The following is a 24,403-nucleotide window of genomic DNA, read 5'->3' as shown; positions in this document are numbered from 1 at the left end:
TTTGTTTTGTTTCCTAAACTTTATTATTTTAGTATTACTAATCTCCTCCTCCATTTTCTGTTTTCAACTGTTTTGGTGCAGGTTCTTCTTTTTCCATTTCTTCTAGTGGTCTCTTCTTGGGACTTGCTGGTTCTGCAAGATTGAGTATGCAGTCATTTATGATAAAGGAAAGCATTTCAGTATTGCCTGAAATCTTGTGAAAAAAACAAATCCTCCCTATCATATAACTTCAAGGATGAGTCCTAGTTTATTCACTAGCCACTGCTATGCTAGAGGGCTTACGTATTACTGTGAATTACAGCTTTTAGATGTCCTAAAAGACCAACTTTAAAGAGCTTCTTCCCTGTATAACTTCACAGCAGGAGAGCAGGTAAGATGAAGACAATCTAACAGGACTAGGTATCACTGGGTTTTGCTTATGCAGGTGCCATATCTAATGAACAGAAGCTTAGCTCTTCCTCTTCTCCAAGCTAAATACCAACATGCAGAACTATTAGTCTTCTCATAGCCTCAAAGGAAAAAAAGGAGAAATCACCACTCAAGCAACTGGCTCTATACAACTGTGTCATGTTGCTTACAACCACTATCTTTCAATGCAGAATGCTTTAAACAGCCATGCAGTACAGCCCTGGCTATCTAGGAATTATTTAAATATGCTTTTTGGGCAGTTCTGGAAGGAATCAAGCACAAGATCCTTATCTTTAGATAATATACTGACAGCTGACAAGAGGGCAGAAATACTGCAATGCAGGGCCAAATCCTAAACACTTCTAAAAACATAAGTACTTCTCCAGAAGGTAGCTCCATGTACTAAAGAAGCGGACTGCAGTGCACAGAATGACATACCTGTTTTAGCATGATCTTCACCACCTTCTTCATTATCAAACTTGATTTTCTTGCCCTGAAACTGAATTCTTCCTTTCTGTGCTCCTTGAGGTGTCTTTCCCCCTCTTCCTTTTCCTTTAATTTTGCGTCCTGTGGGGATGGAAGATGTCAAGAACTTTGTAGTTTGTCTTTTAACTAGCAAGCTCAAAAGAATGCTTTACAGTTAGGCAGTAAAGCATTCTTTATTGTAACTATTTACAGTTAACTTTCACCACAGTGCCACTTCTAGGACATTATAAATTCTTAAACCAATAAAAGGAGGACCTTTTGTTTTCTGTTTCAGCAATTCTTGCTGGTCTTCCAATAATTTTTTCAGAGCTTCTTTCTCTGCATCTCCTTCTAGCAATTCCCATGTAACATCCTTGTTCCGAAGCTGTAAGTTTCCATTATGTGCTGCTTTTGCTTTTTCCAGAGCTTCTTTTGCAATATCCTTAAAAAGGATAATTCCCTTAAAAAGAAGAATGGCATTAGTATTTGAATCTTGCTGCAAAAACATTCAGCTAGAATGATGAACACCACGTTCTGTTAGGTAGCTCAGTAAGTTCATTACTCTTGCATGATGTAAAATGTCTAGACTGAAGCAAAACCCTCGACTGCCCTAACATTCTCAGTCTCAGGTTTGACCTTATCAGCTCAGAAGGCCAGAAACTTTATCTGTTCGTAATTCAGTTCTCTGAATACTCTGCAATTCCACAAGCCAAGTGATTTCTTACGTGATTATGTAAGAGACCAAGCATTTAATCATTCAGTTTAAAACTTTAATACAGAGATCTTAACTCCTTGTCTAAGATTCTACTGACCTCCTTTGCACCTCTGACGAAGTGTATCCATTTGATTTCTCCATGATCAGAAAATACATCATGGAGGTCTTCTCTGCATGTTTGATCATCTAGATCACCAGAAAATTTCAAAAGACATCCCGTCTTCTCTTCCAGAGACTTCTAAATGAAATAAAAACCCCCACATCTTTGTTGAAGAGTCAAGCCTGAATATTATTCCCCCCCCCCCAATCCTAGTGCTATTAACACATGGTAGTCATGAATAAGCAATTGAAGTCAGCCCCCGTTAGCACCATCAGTAACCCAAGTGTTCTTGTTCTATAGCTTATTAATGCTGATGTCAAAGTCTTGCACGGTGTATCTCGCCTTCTTTTCTTGAATTTTCTTTGCTTACTCTGACACATTTATGAGGAACTTTGGACTCTTCCTGTAAGAATTACACTCTTAAAATTCTACAGAACAGTTTTTGGAAGGCTGAATCTCAGACTGAAAATCTATACAATACTTATTAAATCCTTACTAGATTCTTTAAATACCAGAGGAGAACTGTCATCTCAGTGGTGCATTTAGGATCACTTCTCAACAGGTAAATGTGCCTAATAATTTAAATTCAGGATATGATCCTTTAAGCAAAATCATTCATTTGAAAATAAGATTAAATACCAGGACAACACAAAGTCTCACCATAGGTTAATTTGAAAAGCTGAACTTTCTAGAAAGTGCTCTGTATTACAGAATTTCAAACGGTTAATGTTGAATGTCAGCTTTACAAAATGTTGCTGCAGGAGCATGTTTGTTATGTGTGGACTGGAAAATCCATACAACAGCAAGCACTGCATAGTTTTCAAGTAGAGAGATTTAAGAAGCCCATACCATTTCAGCATCTGCTGCTTGTTTCTGTTTTTCTTCTTTTTCCCTGTAGAAAGGTTAAATTAGTTAAGAGTTGTTTCAAGTGTGATCAGGTGGGCAAAACCAGGCATTTCAATTGATAATGACTTACTGTTTAGCTCTTGCTTTAGCTTCTACTTTGTATTGTTTCCTTTCTTCATTCTTCTTTGTACAGTACTCCTCCCTGCAACAGAATACATGCTAAGTTAACACCACTTAAAGTATTCCACTATAATTACTTTATAAGGCAGCAGTACCCAAGAAGCAGTTGAGATTATCTGTCAGAGCCGTGTCCAAAAGGTACAGCTATCAATACCTGTGCAATAGTGCAGAAACTTAAACTTCTCTGGTCAAGCCAGATTCTTGTCTAAATCCACCTTTGACCATTATTAATTCATACACTAGTTAAGTGGACTTACTTGAAAAGTATTATCAGCTCTGTATCTTTGTACTTTTGGTTTGGGATCTCTGTGAACTTCTTAGCAGATTCAACACTATCAAAAACTGCAAATATTGAGCCCTGTTAAATGGTAAGAGATATTCAGCATTAGAGCAATTGAACAAAATGTTGTTCAGGGGGGATCCCTGCCCCAGGGCTAAATTTTCATTGCAAAAGCTACCTTAAATGTTTTCTGCAATGTCCTCCTCATTTGAATGTTTTCAACTGGACCTTTATCCTCAAGCCATTCTTTGATATCATCAAGAGTTGCATCTAGTGGGAAGCCTTTCTGCAAGAGAGCAACAAGCTTCAATTATACGCAATAAGCCAACACTTGGAAATTATAATCTATCTAGTGTGAGTTAATTCAGGCTTTCCTTAGATGGTTTCCAATCAAAGTCATGCAGAATGTCACAGAGCCAAAGAAGAAGTTTACTTACAACATATACAGATCTGTTTCTAATTGCAGCCTTATACTGGTCATTTAACTCAGGAAGGGGTTTGTTTGGAGATCTTCTGATTTTTGTTTTGTCTTCACTTATTTCCATTAAACCAGTCTTGGATTTTCTTAATGCTTCTACAATAACACTAAAATCCGTTGAAAGGTGACTTAACCTATATTGAGTAAGCAGACACAGGTTATTACAAATACACTGACAAAGCTGAAGCCAAATGTTAAAACAGCAACAGGAGTTGTACATGCTGACCAGGGACATTTGGCCCCAAATAGACATAAGTAGCTGAAAGCTACCCTTCCATCCAGATTCCAGACTAGTTGTACTTTGGTTTTACCTGTTGAATTTGATCATTACTTCTAAAGGCACCCAGCCATCATCTAGTTTGATCTGTTCCTTCAGGAATTTGTCTCTTGGTAGATTGTGATTGCCAAAATAGTACTGAAAAAAAGAAGGGGAAGGGAAGTAGGGAGAAATATTTTTCTTTAAATATTCGGTCTTAAACCCTCATTTTCATCTGACACCTCACTGCAGTGGATTGAGACACACCAAAATTAATTAATCTGAGCAATTAGAAACTCCAAAAATTATTACTTCCTGCTTTAACGTGATACTTTCCAAGAGTTAGCTGCAACACATAAGCTGTAAGAAAAACCCAATGCTTCATATCCAATAGGACTAATGAGGCACAGGCAGACTGCAGTTTTGTTTAGAAAGGCATAAAGCTTGTTTTGCTAAAATAATTACTCCTCAACCAGATCAAGCTCTGCAGAGTCAATAATAAAATTTTTCACCAACAGATTCAGGTTTAGTCCTTGTTTAAGGAATCTATAAGCAAGAATACTGTATTTGCCATACTGAAAAATCATATACTAGAGTTTCTAGGTCTCATTCAGGAAAATAAGATTTAAAAAAATGGGTTTATTTTAATTTACTCTGTTCTTATTTTGATCATGTCCAGCATGGAAAAACAATTCAGTACAAGACAAGTTAATCAGATTCTTTTGCTTACTGGTAGTCATTTAACTAGGGTCAAACACTTGAAGCCATAGGGTAAATTGGAGTGTTTCCAATTTACTTTATGTAAATTGTGCTTTAAAAAATCAGTGTAAGCTTTACAACAATACGTTTTCCTCTGGTATACCTCAAACTCACCACAAGTCTAGCTCTTTTTCCTCAATCTCTGCTTTGGGGGTTTTTCACAAATAATGGCGACAGCTCCATATGCTAATGGGGATTCACATGCAGCTACATTTTGTTCTTCAGGAAAAAAACTTCTGTTCTAAATGTCATTTTACATGATGTGTGCAGTTTTCCATTGTAGGGCAACCCTTCAAACCTCTAGAGTAAGAAACAGTTAATCTAAAGTAGGCACATAAGTTTAGTTGTAATTTGTAGCAATAAATTACAAAGCACTAAATCATAATACCAAGTATAAGTAACTCAACGAATATGTATGTTTAAGGGCATAATCACAGCCTGGTTGATGCTCCGACAAGACACACTAGGAGGAGCTATCCCCCATGTCTCCTGGTACCGCAATAAAGAATACCTGCTTGTCAACTTAAACTTTGTTGGCGAGTTCCTGCAGATTTCTCCGAATCATGCCTTAGACTTGTCCCAAAGCCTAAGGCCACAGGTGCAATTGCCTGGTGAGACACTCAGCTCATAGGAGGGCCTAGAGCTTTCTGTGCCATGTTTCCAACTAGTTATATCCAAATGGGGTGGCAGTGACAGGTAAGCACATAAGCTAGCTACCAGTAGATTCACTCAGTCATGCATGGGTCCTGCAGTACACATAGAAAGGTCCATCAGCAGGTAGAGTGTTCACCTCCATGGGCTTCTGTGAGTCCTCTAGTAAACTAAAATGCTAAGTTGTAAATTAAAACCACACCAAGCTGTGTGGTTCGGTTGATACGCCAGAGGGAAGGGATGCCATCCAGAGGGACCTTGACACGCTTGTGAGGTGGGCTGATGCCAACCTGATGAAGTTTAACCATGCCAAGTGCAAGGTCCTACACCTGGGTCGGAGCAATCCCAGGCACAGCTACAGGTTAGGCAGAGAAGAGATTCAGAGCAGCCCTGCAGAGAAGGACTTGGGGGTGCTGGTCAATGAGAAAATTAACATGAGCCGGCTTCAGTGTGAGCTCGCAGCCCAGAAAGCCAGCTGTATCCTGGGCTGCATCAAGAGGAGCATGACCAGTAGGTCAAAGGAGGTGATCCTGCCCCTCTACTCTGCTCTTGTGAGACCTCACTTGGAGTATTGTGTGCAGTTCTGGTGTCCTCAACATAAAAAGGACGTGGAACTGTTGGAACAAGTCCAGAGGAGGGCCACGAGGATGAGACGATGATCAGGGGACTGGAGCACCTCCTGTATGAAGACAGGCTGAGAACGTTGGGGCTGTTCAGCCTGGAGAAGAGAAGGCTGCGTGGAGACCTCATAGCAGCCTTCCAGTATGTGAAGTGGGCCTACAAGGATGCTGGGGAGGGACTGTTCATCAGGGACTGTAGTGACAGGACAAGGGGTAACGGGTTCAAACTTAAACAGGGGAAGTTTAGATTGGATATAAGGAAGAAATTCTTTACTGAGAGGGTGTTGAGGCACTGGAGTGGGTTGCCCAGGGAGGCTGTGAGTGCTCCATCCTTGGTGGTGTTCAAGGCCAGGTTGGATGAGGCCTTGGGTGGCATGGTTTAGTGTGAGGTGTCCCTGCCCATGGCAGGGGTGTTGGAACTAGATGATCTTAAGGTCCTTTCCAACCCTAACTATTCTACGATTCTATGATTCTATGTGATGTGCTAGTATTTTGACCAGCAGAGATTCCCAAGTAGGAGGATTCCCCCAGCTCCCCAAATTAAGACATACAGAATTAAAATGCATCTTCTTTTTTGCATAGATAGAATAACCTCAGTGAACACAGTAATAAATCGTTTAATGATACATTCACTTGCTATAGCACCTAAAATGCTAGCAAGTTAAACACTTGTGTTTTTAAACGGCAGTCTTGCGTAACTTCCAACTTAGACTACAATTATGAATTACCTTAAAGCATTAAATACTTGTCATAGACCAATAACAGACATTTATGAAGAGCTAAGATTCAAGTTTAACTCCCTAGGAAGTTAACTTCCCTTTTTTTTTTTTTTTTAGCCAAGTCCCTACCAATGAATGTCTCTAAAACTACACCTCAGTTCAGATCCCAAACAGTAAGTTGAACTTACCTCGATTTGCTGACATATTTTGTTTTCCAAAAGGGACATGTTTTCACCATCTCCATTTTCAGCCATTTTCACCAGCTCTGTAGAAAAGAACATAGAACAAAGGCACTAAGTATTGAACAGTACTTTTTACAGACTTATCTTCATAGTGCTGCATTTCACTGCAGCCTCATCTAAACAGGGTAAGAGACAAGTTCTTTAGCCATACATTTATACTTGTGAGCCAACTTTAAACCTGACTACAGAACTCCAAGAGGAAACTACGAAACAAAGTAAAATACTTTGGTTGCTAAGGCAGCATTTGGCATCCTACATTGATTCTAAGTAAAGAAACATGCTGGTACTTGTTCTAGTCACAGATCCTCAGTTCGTACCTGACAGCAACAAACCTGAGAGCCAACAACATTTGTTCTTTAAGTCAAATCCAGCTTTTCATCACAAGGCAAAACACCAATAACCATTTGTTTAATATTCCTAAATAGATATAACTAGAAACTTTTCTGAAGTTTCCACCTCCTAATATTTGAAACTTACTGGAGGAAGGAATGAAAGTTTACTACTACATCCTACAGATGTCTAGTTCTCTGCTTTACAAACTTACCTTCACTGCAGTTCTCCCTGAATACTGAATCAGGCACCTTTGCTAAGAGGTAAGATGTTTTATCGTTAAAGTAACTTCTTCCCTTAGCTGGCTTTAAGTGTATAATCCCAGTATACAGTCACTACATGCACCAGAAGGTTGGCAAGAAAGCAGCTACTGGCCAGAAGGTTAATAGGGATCAGAAAATATCTGTCTAGATAAAGAATAGTGTGTTAAGAGTAATCCTTGAGGAAAAAAAGCAGCTTTATAAAAAGCTGTCAGAAATTGGTTTGAATTAAGTTTTATACTATGAGGCACAGACTTCTTTCTCCCTTTGAGCCCTAACACACTGGTTAAATCCAGCTACAAAAGATGAAGCAGTCTGATGGCCCCCAGTTCAAAGATCAGCCATCACTAGGACTACTGGTGAAAACGCTTTTGCACTCACATCTCGCATGGTTTATTGGGAGATTTAATTACACACATTCTGCTCTTATGCTACTTGTAGGACAGCAACATCTTTTAGAGCATCAAGACAACTGACAGCAAAGCAGCAGAGAAAACTGCCCTGACACTCCCTTATCACAGGAAATACTGTTCTCCATCAGAACACACAAGTAGCTGACCCACCTTCTTATTTGGGTAGTTTAATTCATTGTTCAGCCTACTGCAATCTGCAGTATTCCCATTTCCTCCTCCTCCTGATCTTGAGGCTACATTGCATCCGTTGACTTGCTTGTAGTGCTTTTTAATCTAGGCACTTACAGCCTCAAAATCTGCATCCTGGTCTCCGCTACTGGACTTGCACCAGTATCTGATGCTGTGACACTTTCTAAAGCATGACTTCCACAAGTATTACTTGACAGCTGTCTATAAAGCAGTTCATAAGAATCAAGGCCGCACAAGCTGACAGTTGCAGTTCCTTCAGGTGTCACTCATTCATTAGCCACCCTGACTACAGGAGACTGACTCAGTTCAGTGTGTTCATTTAGGTGTTGGCACTATCTTAACCCTCCCTTGTGATGCTGTCCCCAACACCTGAACTGTGAGAGAAACCAGTGTTCTATTTTATACTGTATCTAATTTGGTGTCATTTAATGGCAGTCTATGGAGTAGTCTCAGCTTTTTCCATTGGATCAGCTAATTGACATGTGTGCTGCTGTAACACCTGACCCTACACAAGAAAGGGAAGAACAGTTCCATTAGGTTAAATGTATAACTGGCTCAGTTCAGCTTGTAGAAAACACTAGTGATGGAGCTGGGCAGGGAGCACAAGAGAAGAAAAAAACCAATCAGAACCTTTCTGTGGCAGCAAGCAGTTGTAGTGGGTTAGGTTTGACATTAAACTATATCCTCAGGGTCAAAAATGGCAGCTGTGTGCATCTTCATGAGATGCAAGTCATTGCAAAGTCTCTTCTCCAGGCATGGCAAACTTTTTTAAGCATTAGGCAATATATTTAAGTGAACCATTGTCTTACGGATGCTCTTCACAGTACAGTTCAATTAACGTGTAAGACAACATAAAAATTATTAAGAGATGCTTAAGGTTTGCTCTTTTGCATATTCTGAGGAAAACAAATCTGTATTTTAGTCATGTACCCCATTTTAAGGAAAACGCATTAACACTGTGTTCTGGGTTCCAGAACAGAGACAGTCTGCTGGTGCACACTGAAATACAGACTGAGCTGGAAAAAGGAATCTTCCCTCACCACCTTGGTGGTCAGCCAGTCTCAGTACACTGCTGGGAGTGAGCTGAGTAGAGACAGCTGCTTTGTACTCTCCTGCAGCATGAAACATAGACCAGCAACCCAAGAGGCTGTCTGTTTGCTCCTTCTGTGGTCTTTGCTGTTTTACCTGTCATAACAAATGGTCCATGGATTTCTTGGAGCAAGTTCTCTCTTAATAGAAGTTGTTATAATAAAACTTGGGGCCTTTTGGCTGCATGCTGCCTAATCACCAGCAGTTCCACCCTAGTTACTGGGCCGAGCATCACGCACAGGCAGCATGTCTGAGATAGTATAGTTACAAGACAATCCATTCATAAACCTGTTGACTTTGCTTTGGTTTTGTCATTTAGAGAGACCGCTCACCCTCAATCTGTGCAGGGTAGCCTGGCTCTTCTAGCCTCTCTGAAAATACACCACTCTAAAATATGCTGGATATCCAAGAAGCATTAAGAAATGCCAAGATAATAGTGCTGTGAAGCTTAATGGAACAACATAGGCTTATATCTTCACCTAGTTTCTGCCACCTAAACTCCTTCAGCCTTGTTATATCCTTGAATGCCATCTTTCTTGTATTTCCCCAGCTCTCACAGTGCACCACTTGCCCATCAGCCTCACTCTGGGTACCAAAATACTCAGAACCAGCAATTTGCTTTACACATAAGGAGGCTCAGCTCTACTGCTAAGAAGAAATGACAGAGTCTGTCCTTAGCAGTATAAACCCAAACTGTAGGAGTGTGAAACAACACAAAGCCTGGCACAAGTCCTCCAGATTACGGCTAACACCAGGAAGCTTTTCTAAAAAGCACTCATTTGGCTGCAGTTAACGAACTGAAGGCAAGATTTAGAAAGACTCGAGCTTGCTATACGTGGAATCAGTTCAGACACTGACCAAGCTCTAACCTATTTAAAATAAAACAGAAGCAGCCTTCTAATTTAAGAGAACCTCTAGTCTTGCTGCACATGCTCACTTCAGGCTCCTTGGTCCTGTCATTTGGCACAAGCTAGTCTTCTGAATCCAGCTTCCAGATCAATAGCTTTCAGTTGCTGTGCAGCAACAAGGACTGATAAAAAGCTACCTCCATTGAAGAACAGGCACAGTTCTAACATGCAAAATCCTACGTAAGATTTTATTATAAGTGCTTTCTTAGAGCACCCTGACTTGTTCCTTTGGTGTGCCAACAGTCTGCATCAAAACCCCTCAAGATGAAAACAAGTTAAAATAATGCAAGTAGGTACAGGATTTAAATGACAAATGGAAAATGACAGTAGTCAAGCCCTGTAACTAGAACAATTTGATGCCACACTGTATTAGCTAAATCATCCCAGAAAAACTCTCCAATGAATTTCAATCTTACCAGCCACTTAGTTTCAAGGCCTGTACAAAGCCTAGTTGCAGGCTGTTTTTCCTGTTACTGTAATAGAATGAAAGGCTTAATTAAAAAGAAGAGAAAAATGTTCCCCAATAGAGTAACACGGAACTGTTACTCATCTCATGTGGTGTGCGGGAACCTGCTTGTAAAATGCCTGGGCCTTCTAACCAGATTCTTGTCTCAAAATGCAGCTTTTTATTCAAGACAAGGATTAACTGCCACCACTCATTACCACGCGTTACTTTCACGACTGTTTTTTTGAGTAGAATCAGTTCAATATAAGGAGTTTCTTGCAATAGGTATTTCAGTGACAGGAACGCCGGCTCCTGACTGTTATGGCTGTTTGTTCCCGGACGCTTCCGTACTGCCACAGCGACCGCAGATCCCGCTCCGCAACCCCTAAAGCCTCGTGTCCCCGGTTCCCGCCCTACGGACACCCGGGCCTGGCCGCAGCGCTAGCGCAGCCCTCAGCCCACCCGGCCCCACCCCCGGGGCCCCGTCCCGCGGCAGGGCAGGCACAGCTCGCTCCTCGCGGCACTCCAGAGCCAGCGGCGAACCCCTCGCAGCCAAGCGCTGCGCGAAGCTCTTCCGGCGAGGGGACACCGCGGCGGCGGCACCGGTGCGAAGGGCCCGGGCACCGGCACCCCCTTGTCTCCGCCGCGCTTAGGCCCGAGCCGGGGGAGAAGGAGCCGCACGTGCTTCCCGCTGCGGCAGCGCGCGCCTGCCCGCTCGCTTCCCGGCCCAGCCGCAGCTCCCCCGTCGGGCCCCGCCACCCGCCTGGAGCCCGCCCTGTCCCGACGTGTCCCGGGGCTCCCGTGGGAAGCCCGGCCCGGCGGAGCGCAGCCCCACCGAGCACCAACCTACTGCAGCTCGCGCCCCAGCACGCACGCGGCTCGGCTCCGCTCCGCGGCTTTAAAGGCCACAGTCGGCACCGGACGGCCCAGCAGCCCCCGCGGCACTGCCCGCCCACCCCTCACATGGGCGCTGCTTCCGGGGTGGGCAGACCTCGCCTGGGGCCGGGCCCCAGCCGGGAGGTGTCCGCCTCTAACCCGGCGCCAGGAGCTGCCCGGCCTCTCACCTAAGGAGGCTGCGCGCACGGCACGGTGAAGGAAGTGGGGCGTGAGGGAGCGCAGCGGCAACAGCGGGAAGGGCTAGTGCGGCGATGGATGTGCTTTACCCCCACCGAGAGGCCGCAGCACCTGCGGGGTCTCGTTCACAGGCTTCTGCACGGGTACCAAGAAAAGTAACTGAGGAGCCTGCATTTGTAAGCTACTGCTTTGTTTACATTTATTAACATTACAAACATTCACTTAAGTACTGTAGCTGTGTTGTAGACATCTATAGTGCTACAAATGTGGCGATCACACAAGTAAAAATTGTAATAGTACTGACTTAAAAATGGATTTGACATCTGCATTAGGTAATCTACAGTTTACAAGTGAAACAGTAAAACAGTGTCTACCATACTACAGGTGCAATAGCACAATAATGTAGTGTGCATATTCAACTATGATTACTAAAAACGCATCACAGATGCCCTGATCCAAGCTCTCCATTCCTGCTCAGGTGCACAAGATGATGACCAGAAGCCAGAGTACTTGTTCCTCTCAATGCATTCAGCACTCCTGCCTGTGCTCCGGGCCTGAGTGCTATACACTTCCTTAGGATATGCTACAGCCATGAGCTAATCCAAAAGGGCATTGTAAATTGGTATAAAAAAATAGCACCACTTAAAGTACAACCACAAGTCTGAACTCCTACACCCCATTTATTCTAACACATACAAGGACTTACCTGAACCCTTAGCAGTAATCTCACTGACTTCCTTGAGGCCAGACAGCACACGCTGTCCTTTCTTTCTCCTGGCATGTGAGAATTAAAGACCTTTTGTCACTCTGCAGTTACAATAAGGCCAAGAGGCAGCATCAGGCTCGCCTGCAGGGTGCCCAGAGGGAGACAGCGAACCAGTGCCTGTGCTCCAGCCCTGAACAGCACTGTCCTTCAGCAGCGTTCAGCACCGAATTCAGAAGCAGCAGACAGTGAAGTTCTCCCAGCAAGCGCTGGGAGGCTCTGTTAGTCCTCACCTTGCTCTCACATTCTTTCACTGACAGGCTGGTGACAGGACAGAGGCCAGAACGAACCTTACGGCCAGGCACAAACATCTGTTCTAGCTCATATTTTCCCACAAACATGAAGCTTAACAGGTATGTATTTTGCTCTGAACAACTACATACACATGTTGAGCTCACTGTGGTTTTGGTTCCATACAAAGATCACCTTCATGCTCTTGCGATATTGTCCTTTAAATCTCCACCTGCCTTTCAACAATTCTTGGTTGTGGGATTGCCAGGACAAACAAATTCGCTTTATTTCTTTTGCCCACCTGTCCAACCCATGCATTTCAAGCATTGTCAGAGTTCAATTCCCCACACCGCTTCACAGCTTAGTGTCTTCCAACAAATTACACTGGATCCTTGAGTAGCTCTCAGCTGGACAGATAATGAAGCAAAACCCCAACAGATAATGAATCCACATGCCCATGAGCTTCTGACATAGCAAGATGACACACTAAGACCTCAAACCAAGAACTATATATACACTGCAGAGCTTCACATCAAAGCTCAGAGCTGGGTGCTGCCTGCTACCAGCAGTCAAATTCAAGTGAGAAATAGCATAAAACCATGGAAGAACAAACAAAAAATGGAAAATACATATCACCAAGAAAAAGATTTATGGCTTACCCATAAATCCAGCAAAAAAAAATTCTATTTTAGATAGCAGTGCTGCTGTAGGAAGTCCCCACCACAGCCCTGTTTCATCCCTGCCCCTCGTGCCAATGCCCAACAGCTGTTCCTGCAGTCTCTTTATAAGCTGTGCTGGGGAACTGATCCCGGCTAAAAGAACCTCCCTGCTTCCCAAGGCATTTCTTTATTTGGATCACTGCTATCAGACCCCGTGGCCCCATAGCAGCTGAAGCAGGACCGGGTGAGAGGCAATAAGGGCAGGAGAGAGATCGCTCCTCACAGCCACCTCTTCAGCACTAGGAAAGCTTGCCATCTTGTGCTTTCTACATGACTCGTGTGCTTCCGTTCAGCCTCTCTTCCCCACCTCTATTCTGTTACCAGTTTTCATAAAAACTGAAAAACTGTATTTTCAAGGCCTATACCTCCCTGTAGAACACGGCTGAACTCAAACAAGGGAGTCCAGTATTAAAGAGGAGCTTACACATGCACAGAAAGACAACACAGTTGTATCTTGCCCCCTCAGGAACCAGGCTAATAGCAAGCCCCACATTTTACACTATCTATACAAGTTATAAGGAGAAAACAAATCCCAAGAAGTCACTGCAATAACAATTCAATCAAATGCATTTGTATTAACTACCTACATGACAACATGCGGAACACGGACTGGTGAGAAGGCTGGGGATGGCAGGGTCAAACCATCAGATACTTAAATACTCCATAGGGATTCTGCTTTCTGCCGGCACTGGTACTGTCACGCTGCACTGGGAGCCTGCCACCTGTGTCTCCCAGTGAAGAGGTGGCCAAATGATGATCTTCCTGCCCATTTCAAGTTGCCTTCTAGACAGAATCTGAAGACCTAAGATGTCCTATTCCGTTTTGAGAGAAATAATAAATAAATCCAGTAACCATCTGGCATTCAATCTCTTCAACATATTCTGACAAGTTTCTTCCACTTGTCACCTTTGCTCAAGTCGCAGTTTAACAGTCTTAGAAAAGACAAAATGTTATAAAAAACAGAGAAGTTTGTGTCTTGGTAACCTGGTAATGTTAGCAGCTACCCAGTCTCTCTCATTTCCTCCTTCCATTCCATAAAAAGACACATCTTAACTTTGATTAAAAAAAAGTTACCATGGTAAGGCTTTTTTGGGGGGATGGGAGGAATCTCCAATACCTGTGCATCAGCCCAAGAGTCCACTGTAAAGCCATGTTAATTTCCCACAGGCCTTGCCAGTGTGAGAAGGGCAAAGTGAGCATTTTCCTCAAACTTCCTCGAACTGCAGAGCACTGTTCTCCTGGAAAACTAGTGCACACTTTCAGCTTGTACTCTGGAGCTACTGTACGACATTTCTTCCCTCATTCCCAGCCTGTGCTTTTCTCCACTCTGGCATCTGAAGGTAGGATTAGAAGCATCCTGTAACTGCTTGATTTCTGGATGTGATAACCCGGTTACCCAGGTAATACTGCTCTGTGCATACCACACACTTAGCTTGTGACAATGAACCACTTCTATGGCTACCTTTGGAGGATCAAAGATTTCATCTCAGCAGTCCATAGAAATGCAAAGTATTTCGTTTGGCTTTACCCACCTTAGCACCAGATCATAGTTCCACGCAGTGATGAATGAACACAGATCTGTTTTTCACAATAGTTCCTATACAGCTGCACAAAGTATTACAAGAAAGTAATTTGAAAACTTTCATGGAAAAGAATGACTGGACTGAAAAATATATGAAAATCTTGTTACCACATCTGTATTTTCGAATTGTTTAAAACAAAGACAAACTATATCTAGGGTTTAAAATTCTGTGCATTAAGAGACTGTATTAGACATCTCATTCAGGAGCCACTCAGTACTATTATGGATACTGCATCTGCTGTTTTCCATAACAGCTACATGAGAATTAAATGTTTACACATTATACACACAGACACAGCCGTGTGACCGCATAGCGCTGGGAAGATTCCCTACTGCTTCCCATGTATTCTGTTCAGGGTTGTATTTCTCAATACTCTGCAGATATGTTCCTTTTGAATAGGAGTATCCTCCTGTCACATAAATGCATCCATTCATAACCACCGTGCCACACTCCATCCTTCTCTCCATCATGTGAGGCATCTGCTTCCACTCGTTTTGCTCTGGGTCATAGCAGTCCGTGATCGTGGTCTGTCCACCCACAAAATAGATTTTGTTTTGTAATGTAACCGAGCACAATCCGTATTCTTTAGGAAAAAAAGAATACAGTTCAACTCAGCATGACAATGATAACTTGAACTACAGCTACCTGACAAACACTGGGCACCAGTGAGGGCAGCTGAGTTTCTTCACTGAGCTCAGAAGACACCTCAGGATTTTCTGCTAAACTTGGTAAAAGCAAGACCAAGATGATACAGACATGCGCACCAGTACTTAGTGAGAACTGCTTTGAAAATTTACTGTTAGCAAGTGTAGAACATAGAGAAAACTCATTTAAAATTCATATCAATTATTCTTGCCAAACGTCTATGAATAGATTTTATAGAAAGTTAGAAATATAGAAATATTATTTAATAGGATGCAGCCATTCCTTAGTTCAATATTTATATAGTGATTTCTATAGAACTGATGCTTGAAGAGAGTCTTTCCCTCTCAGAGTCTGGAAATGGGAGATGATCCCACTCTGGCCTTTGCTGCCCTACAGGCATTGCTCCTTTTATTAAGAACATGCCAGAAGCTCTGAAGTGGGCTTAAAGACTCCCAGGTATCAGCTATCAAATCAAGCTCTACGCTTGTTACAGAAATTACTGTTTACCTGGATGCGGACTCGTGGTGACTATACTCCACTCATTGCTACCTGAATGGTATCTCTGGACTTTATCATAGGTGCAGCTTCCCCTGTATCCATAGTGACCTCCAGTTACGTAGATGATGTCATGCAGGACACAGGCAGTGGCATTCCCAACACCTGTACACAGTGTGAAAGTCACAGCACATCTTCAGACTGCAAACGATAGCCACAATCACTTCCAGCCATAACCCCATTTCAAATGACTCATTAATTAATATTTTAGGGTGAAATTACACGAAAGCATTTAGCTGAATGTGAAATTAAATAAGTTTGTCAAGACACCTTATTTTAGCAGCATAAGAGCAATGAAATAAAACTGCAGTAATGGAAACATACTGCGTGTAATACACCCCATGCAGCATTTAATGGAATTTTTATGCAGTAATTGAAGACAGATCATCACACTGGGCTTGGAATATGGAATTGCTTTCAGTATTTCACTAAGTTACAGAGATTTGTAAAAGTCACTGCTATGGCAAAGACAATAGGAGCTTAGATCATTCAGTGTCTTGAGACACCTTTTCTGATCTTTTTCATCTTTCTCATTATATTATTAGTTATACTATTGTATAAACAAGGGTACAAACAGAATGGAGCCATGTTAACTCTGTCTCTAGGAGAACAAAACAAAATAAAACAAGGGATCTGGCAAGATAAAATGGACCAAAATTAGGCAATCAGTGTGGGAGTTTTAAGCATCTAATAAGTTTCATGCAGAAAATGGGATAAAACAACTGCACAGACTGTGTAACTGCTCACAGTATTAGCCTATCATTTCTGTTTTTAAAGGAAATAAACCCAGAATAATAGCAATGTTTGTGGAAAATATACAAATAATGTAGAAAGTTATAGGAGCATAAGTGTTTTTTCTTGTTCTAGATACCTCCAAAAACTCTCACATGTAGAAAAATACTATGTTGCATCAACTTCCAGTAAAACTGTATAATTAATTGTAAATAATTGCATTAATTTATAAGAATGTATAAGTGTATAATTGTTTATAAAGTTTATAACAAAATAATACCATTTAGTTGGGCTGTGATCCAAATTCACACATTTTTAATAGATCATTATTTTGGCTGCTAGAAACAGGCATTAATGCTTTTAATTATTCTCATACTAAAGATTAAACTGAGGATCCTGAACAGATGATACACTGAAATATGAGGGAACTGCATGGAAGAAGTTTTAAATGAAGATGGCACCGTTATAGACAATTGCACAGAAAATCTTAGTAATCTGCTTTTATATTATAAACCAATAAAATCCGCTGCTCCTTGACTATCTAGTCTAATATAGACTGAACAATCTCTATAGACACTACTGAATAGACTCTAATACCTGGTAGTTTTCTGATTTCTTTTTAATTTATACAGAAATTTCACTTCTGAAAGAAGACAAAATTAAACTGAGACTACCATTTGCCTTTCCACCTTAGTGTTCTAGCACAACCTCACATAGTGTTTGAATGTTTGCAGTCATTTGCCTAGTAGAGACCTGCACCAAAGTCCACCAGCATTAACAGGAGATTCCCATGGTCATCACTAGAACTTATATCAAACCCTAGACGTGCCCATGGCATTAAAAAATGGCAGATGCAGAAGGACTGACATTTGAGGCAGACACCATACAACAGCCTACCTACCTCTGATCATGTTTGCAATAGGAAGCCATTTCTTTTTTAAAGGGTCGTAGAACTCAGCTTCTTGCACTGGAGCTCCCTTTCGGTATCCACCCAATGCATAGATGCAGCCACCCAAGGAAACGGTGCAGTGGTAATACCTTGCATCAAGCATGGGGCAGCCTTCTGTCCACTCATCTCTCTCACTATGATATATCCACACGGTGTCAAGGGCTTCGATGCTCTCTGTTCTATAACCTCCTGTCACATATATATCTGGTCCCAAGCTAGTGACCCCATAACATTCTCTGGTATGATCCGGCATCTCTGTTCCCTGAATCCATGTGTTAGTTAACGGATCCCACACATGCACTTCTGATAAGGGATGCCAGTAATATCCTCCGATCACATACATGGCTGCTGTAGGTCTTCTGGAAAGACTTTTGGGATTGAAGTTCAGGGCATTGTATATGAGTGACCTTATCTTAGTATCATTAAGTCGGCATTTTTTTTGTAGGCTTAAAACTGACCTCAAATACACATTATCTAAGTCTACTCTGATGCAGCTCAGCAGTTCATAGATGTCATCAAGTCTTTCTTCCACATCGTGAGCAATCCACTTAACAACAGCTTCGATGGCTGCCTCTTCTTTCCAAACATTGAGATTATCTCTGGAGAGAATGTAAGAGAGCTTCTCCTTGCCAATATCCAGAAACTCTTCCTGATTCCACACTTCTTCAAACTGCCATAACAATATCCTCCTGGACTCTTTCTCTAGCTCCGAGCAATCATGATATTCAGCGAAGGAGTGCATCCCTATGCAGTTGTCAGTATCTAAGTGCCTCACCAGAAACTGTTCACAGGCCTTCTTTACTGACAGGAACTGGAGGAGGTCTGCTGCCTGGAGCAGACTTTGGACATTTCTCTTTGTTATCTGGATCTGCGACGTGTATACATAATTAACGAGAGCTTCCAGTACCGCATGGCTGAGCCCGGGAAGTCTGATCTGTCTTTTAGATTTCTCTTTCATATCGGCTGTGAACATGGCTTTAAAATAATTGCTGCAAGCTGCTAAGGCGGCTCTGTGGCAGTGGAAGATGACCCCCGAGGCACACTGCAGGGTGATGTCGGTGAACAGCCCGTCCAGGTAAAACGTTCGGAACGCCTCCAGGAAGCCGGCGGGGTGAGAGGAGTCCTCGTAGAGGTACGCGTAGTCCTCCTGGCCGGCCGCTGCCATCGCCCTGACCCGCGTACAAAAGCGGGGCCGCCTGCTGGGCTCCCCGGGGCTTGACCTCGCCGCGCCCTCGGACCGCAAAGCCGCTCCGCCAGTCCCGCACAGACCCCGCACGGCACTTACGCTCGGGCGGAGCGCGGCCCCGGCGGCCCCATGACCATCTTTGGAAGAGCCGCGGCAGGCGGCGGGGCCGCAGCGGCAGCGTCTATGCTGGTGACTCGTCCGCCTGCCCGCCCCGCAGACCCCTCCGCCAGGTCAGCGGGCCCCCGGCCGGGGAACTGCGGTCTGAAACGCTACTGCCAGCCGGAGCTTCCCACTGCTGGGGCAGCGGAGTATGGCGCTCACTGCGACGAGGACAGAAGGCGCGGCCGTACTCGGGGCAGAAGCAGATGCCCGAGGAGCGCTGCCAGCTCGGTGGTAATGAGCCGCACAACAAAGCAAGAGGGCTTCGGCTGCCACGAACAGGGAGCTGGAGCTGCCCCGCTGTCCAGGGCACCGGAGGAGAGATGCTGGGAAGGGCAGCAAGCTCCTGGGGCTCTCCCATTGTACGAGGGCAGGATTCCAGAGAGGGGGGCCAGAGCTCAAACACCTGAACCTGGCTGGGGGCAAAGGACGGTCACAAACTGTGCTGACAGACTGTAGCCAGAAGCAAATTATTCAGGAAGAAGGTTATATTGGCTTTTAACACTTCCGAAAATGCTTCACAATTTAAGAATTCTTTTTCTTCTCTGCTAGCAAAACACTTTCTGCAAAGGAGACCTTTAAAAAGTATTTGAAACACAGCATCCTCTGGGTTTAAGCAGCTGTACTTCCTCCTTCACCTGCAGCGGGGTTTGGATCCTTTGGATCTTGCAGCTGGATTCCCCCTACCTTGCCAGAGCTCTCCTGAATTGAAAGGACTGGCAGCAGTTTCTCCTGCCAAAAGGAGGTGGATATCTGTTATTTTTAGCTAAGTGCCAGCAGTACCCAAAAGGAGAAATTAGGAGAGCTCTTGCTCAGCACAGATTAAAAAGAGTAATTTTTGTCTTTTAATTACTGGTGGTACTTGCTCTGTGATACCCACCAGAAGCATGAACTGAAAAGTGTATACATACTTCACTACAATCCTTCCTCACATTCTAATCACCCAACAGGACTCAAACTTGCCCTTGGGCTCTATGTAGTAAAAAGAGGCATCAATAAGCTGATCCAAACAAAAAGCAACAAACCCTTCGCACATCTTTGCCTTTGTTTTTTCAACCACTCTCAATGCACTGTTAGCCCAGGAAACTGGAGTTCTGTGGTGTAACCCAGGAATTCACAGTAGCCGTGCTGCCTCCAAGCCAGGCCTGTCCCTTAGCTCAACTACTCACTCCATTTTTTTTCTCTGGAGCATTCCCTTGTATAGGCCTGAGTCTGTTTATGCGTTCCTATGCCAACAACTTTGTTTTGCTGTGGTTTTGCACTTTCCACGTCATCAACTTCCCATGGACAAGCAAGAACTTCTCCCAGGCCTTGGACCAGCACATAAGACTTAGGCTACGTAGTCTTCACAGTAGCTGGTGTACAACAGCAGACCCATTACCGTATAGAACATTTCCTATACACACATATGCATTCCTTTATGCATTTATTTTTGTAACATCCTTACCTAATTATCTCCCTCCCAGAGGGCACGTTGATTTAACCGTGCTGAATCAGAAAGTCTTGTGGTCAGCAACACTTAGTACTGAACATGTGTCCCTTCAAGGAGCTTTTCCCTTTTTTTTTTTGGCTGGGCTACCAGCTTAAACCAGCTTCATCATTTGGAGATCCTCATCTCCCCTCCCTTATACCCAAATGTGGAAAAATTTGGTAATTGTAGTACTTCTGAAAAGTTCTCTCTTCTATTAAGAGGAACAAAAAGACCTCATATTAACAGCTTAATGGTCTACCTACTGGAATTGAAAAATTTCTTCTGTCTCCAACATGCACTTTGTCTGGAAAACAGCATCAGCTCAACCCTCTACTCGAAGTGATTAAATCATAATTGCTAATATTTCAAGTAGCATGCTTAATCTGCTCTCAACTCCTGCATCAGTTCTTTCATCAAAACCGCAAAAAGCACCCCTTTTTGAGCATGAAGATGAATTTCTCACTCTCAACACAAACTACAAGGCAGGTTACTTAAAGCTGAAAGAACAACAGTTAATATGAAGTGGGTGAAAAAGCTGAATTATTACTTATAAATGTTTTGGTTGTTTTTAAGTAAGTAACTAAGATCTGTGTACAAACTGAAAGCAAGCTGTCTCACAACCAAGTTCTGAAAAGCACAGAAGAGACTGACACAGGGCAAGGAACATTCAGCAGCACATCTGGAATGAAGGAAACACAGAACTTAAAAGAAAAAAGTAACCATACAAAACTGTACTATACAACAGCCATTACCATTCTTTTGTATGGCCTGGAAATCAGACAGCTTAAACCTGCCACAACTTGAGACCCATCAGTTCTTCAGATGCTGTCTTCCTGCCCTTGCACAAGACAATAGAATAAGATCTCCAATACAAATATCTCAGGCACCTATCAAATATCCATCACTAAAGCAATGCTCCTGAGAACTCAAGTATATCAATCTGGACATAGCAGACAACAGACAGTTCAAAGCAACCTTCTACAATTCATTGAAATAGGTGATGGGCTAAAAACAGGACCATTTACAGGTAAGTATTCATAGGAAATCTCAATTTATATACACTGTCAACCTGAAAACAGGCAAGACTACTCCTAAAAGTCTTCAACTGAGGAAAAGAAGGCAATGACAATATCAAATGTCAGGAAGAAAACAAGAACAGTGCTGCATACAAACAGGGGAAGACAGCCACAGCAACTGCAGGCTGCTGAGCTACACCTCAGACATCTGCAACCAAAGTGCTGCAAAAAGAGGATTATACTATATGGACAAGAACGTAAAGGCAGAAGTCAATGTAAACATGTATACACGTGCACCATTTATGGGCCTGTGCATTGCAGCAGAAGGCTAACAAGAAGAAAACACCAAGCTGACTCAAAGGTGTCCACTCAGCAGCTCAAACTGGTGTTAGCTCTATACGGAGTGGCAGCAGCACGCTGTCAGGGCTGCAGGCAAGAGAACGGGAGAATGACTTTTCTTTAAACAGAGCAGTAACATCAGTACTGCTCTCCAGAAGAAAAGGTGTCTGACTGACAAAATAAATGAAGGTATTACCCAAAGACTGACACCTACACTGGTGTACACTGTACACCTTAAAAGAACAGGTGCCTGATGATACACAGGCCAGAATACATTACGCAAATAAGGTGTGTTGCTTTTGTCAGTGACAATAACTTTTAATAGTCTTTACAATAAAAGATAAATTATTAAAAAGTCATTTTGTTTGGTAAAATATTTAGTATATTGAAAATATAAATGCATCTTCAGATCAAACAAGATTACAAGCATACCAAATAATTTACAAAATTGAGCATTTATCCTGATCAAAGAAATGTAAAAGCCAACAGTTCCAGAACCATGCTCCTGGCATCGAATGTTTCTAAGTAAAGAATTTAACTCTTTTGTGCACTAATCCTACTTCTTCCCCTATGCATGTGGGACAGAAAAGGTCAGTTACTTAGTTGATAAATGCCTGGGGGGGGGGGGAAGACTAAGAATAATGGCAGTTCCTCTTACAAGCCCCTTTTTCCACTTATGTTGGAATGTGTACTATGTCAGAAAGCCATTTTAACTTCACTTTCCCACTATGGCCAAGATTAAACATAAACAGTTTTATCCTGTGTTTAAAAAGATATGTTCAGGTAACAGCCCAACGTTACAATTTTGTGCTTTTATACACATTCAGGGTTTTTTCTCTGAGGAAGATTAAATATAATTGCATTAGCTTCCTTTTATCGTCTGAATTATTCCTTTATAAGCAGTTTCAAGTAAGTCATAATGTCAATAGCAGAAGACCAAACCAGAACAGAACACTCCACAGGACTGAGATTTTGGGCCAATTGAGAAATCTTTTTCTCCAAGGTATAGCCTTGCCTGGGCATAGCAATATCACCCTTCTTCAAAAACATTACTGGACATAAGTCATTCCCACCATCACCTATATATATAACTTGTGTGTAACTTACTCCTTGCTCCAACTGTTTATCTAGAAATTCTTTTAAAACTTCCCTTTTGCAAAGGTTTTTAGGGCACTTTGCACAATGGTGAGCGTGGAAGTCCTGTACAGTCAGGTAGCCAGTACTGCTGAATGCTGCAGGGTTTGTAAACACTTCATCAAACACCTTATGGAAGCCAGCAGCTTTCAAAATCCAGTCAATAAACACTGTATTAGAATCTGAAACAATTATGCAGTCAAACAACTCCTTGTTCTCGACAATAAAACCCAGAAGATCTACCATTCCTGCAGTGAAAGGGATTGCTGTCATAGTTCTTTTCATCACATCTTCTTTGATGCCATTGTCTCCCAAGTAGACAAAGACTCTGCCCATATATTCTGTCCAATGTCCTGGTCGGTAGGAGTTTCTTAATCCATTAGGAAGCTTTTTCTCAGGAGCACATTTCACAATCCAGGTATCACTATTTTCATCTATGATTGTATGGTCAAAATCAAAAGCCAACAGAAATTTCATTGCTGTCAGAAAACAGTTTCCAAAACAAACAAACAAACAATTATTTATATAAATAAAAAGTACTGAATTCCTACCCTGAACTTGTGCTCAGAAGAGAAAAAATCTGTTTCAAGAAAATAAGGACAAATACCTAAACAAAGTAAACTATTTATGGCCACTACAGCTATGGGCAGTTTTGGTGAAGCTAAAAAACAGTCTGTAAAGGTCAAAGTTCCAGTTCAGTATCAAGCTTCTGTTTAAATTAGAAGAACGTGAAAGTATCTAAACTCATACTGCATTGTAACTCATATTTGCTAACATAGAGCCAATCTTGCAGTACACGTGCACCATCAGTTTGACTAACCATTTCTAAGTTTCTCCACCAGCACTTGCCAACGCACCCAAACTGGGATTTTCCTAGCAGAACACCTTCACGGGTATTTCAAAAGGAAACTACTACTGAACAGATGTAGCCAGCCTTTTTAGCAATGACAATGGCACATCAAAACAGCCAACATAAAGACATACTGACATTTGTGAATCTGGAAAACAAACAAACACACAAAGTTTGCTTGCTGTTGTCCCACAACTTCAGTACCTGCAGCGCACCTCTGGGCTACAGAAACCCCTGAGAGCAGGAGATACCTCAGCTGGAACTTAACGCCGTTCCCCCACTGGCCAGTCCTCCCACATGGGCACCGCCGCCTCAGCCCAGGGCGTCTATCAGGCCAGCTCCCTGCAAGCAGGCCCCTCCGCCACATAAGCCGCCCGCCCTGGGTGCAACCACCCGGCCGAGGGGTAAAGCTGAGCAGCCACGGCGGGCGGGCTGGGCTGGCCGGGGCGCTGGGGGAGCCGAGCAGCAGACCGACAGCCCTGCTGTCAGGCAGGCCTGCGCTGAGCCGTTACCGCCCGACAAGAGCCGCACTGCCGCCGACCCACCTCCGCGCTCGCCGCGTCCGCCTCCCTCCGCGTGAAGCCCGACCGCCACGCGCCACGTGCCTCAACCCCACGCCATCACATGACTCCCCCGCCGCCGGG

At 43.0% G+C, this 24,403-nt stretch overlaps 3 protein-coding genes across 9 annotated transcripts; all 3 read right to left on the bottom strand.

Moving 5' to 3' along the window:
- Positions 1-2: 2 nt before the first annotated feature.
- On the bottom strand, positions 3-24,350 carry SSB (small RNA binding exonuclease protection factor La). Of its 7 annotated transcripts, none has more exons than XM_080621704.1 (12): positions 24,305-24,350; positions 6,666-6,742; positions 3,784-3,887; positions 3,432-3,606; positions 3,173-3,280; positions 2,972-3,072; positions 2,665-2,736; positions 2,538-2,580; positions 1,686-1,826; positions 1,150-1,333; positions 847-975; positions 3-132 (listed from the first exon to the last, which is right to left on the bottom strand). In XM_080621704.1, the coding sequence occupies exons 2-12, from the start codon at positions 6,729-6,731 to the stop codon at positions 38-40; spliced, it is 1,218 nt and encodes a 405-aa protein (XP_080477830.1). In that variant the 5' UTR covers positions 6,732-6,742; positions 24,305-24,350; the 3' UTR covers positions 3-37. The 7 variants fall into 7 exon arrangements, with proteins under 7 accessions (XP_080477830.1, XP_080477832.1, XP_080477828.1 ...); XM_080621706.1 differs by lacking the exon at positions 24,305-24,350 and adding an exon at positions 15,876-15,974; XM_080621702.1 differs by lacking the exon at positions 24,305-24,350 and adding an exon at positions 11,200-11,357.
- KLHL23 (kelch like family member 23) lies at positions 14,996-18,769 on the bottom strand (the record flags this gene model as incomplete). Its single annotated transcript, XM_080621700.1, has 3 exons — positions 14,996-15,306; positions 15,876-16,028; positions 17,557-18,769. The coding sequence occupies 3 exons, from the start codon at positions 18,767-18,769 to the stop codon at positions 14,996-14,998; spliced, it is 1,677 nt and encodes a 558-aa protein (XP_080477826.1).
- Positions 22,570-23,389, bottom strand: PHOSPHO2 (phosphatase, orphan 2). Its single transcript, XM_080621690.1, has one exon. It carries the CDS (start codon positions 23,384-23,386, stop codon positions 22,661-22,663), a length of 726 nt encoding a protein of 241 aa, XP_080477816.1. The 5' UTR covers positions 23,387-23,389; the 3' UTR covers positions 22,570-22,660.
- Positions 24,351-24,403: the final 53 nt, after the last annotated feature.

Source organism: Psittacula echo, assembly GCF_963264785.1.
Source record: "Psittacula echo genome assembly, chromosome: 6".
NCBI lineage: Eukaryota > Metazoa > Chordata > Aves > Psittaciformes > Psittacidae > Psittacula > Psittacula echo.
The sequence above is the reverse complement of the archived record's forward strand: the minus strand, read 5'-3'. Positions and strand labels throughout refer to the sequence as shown.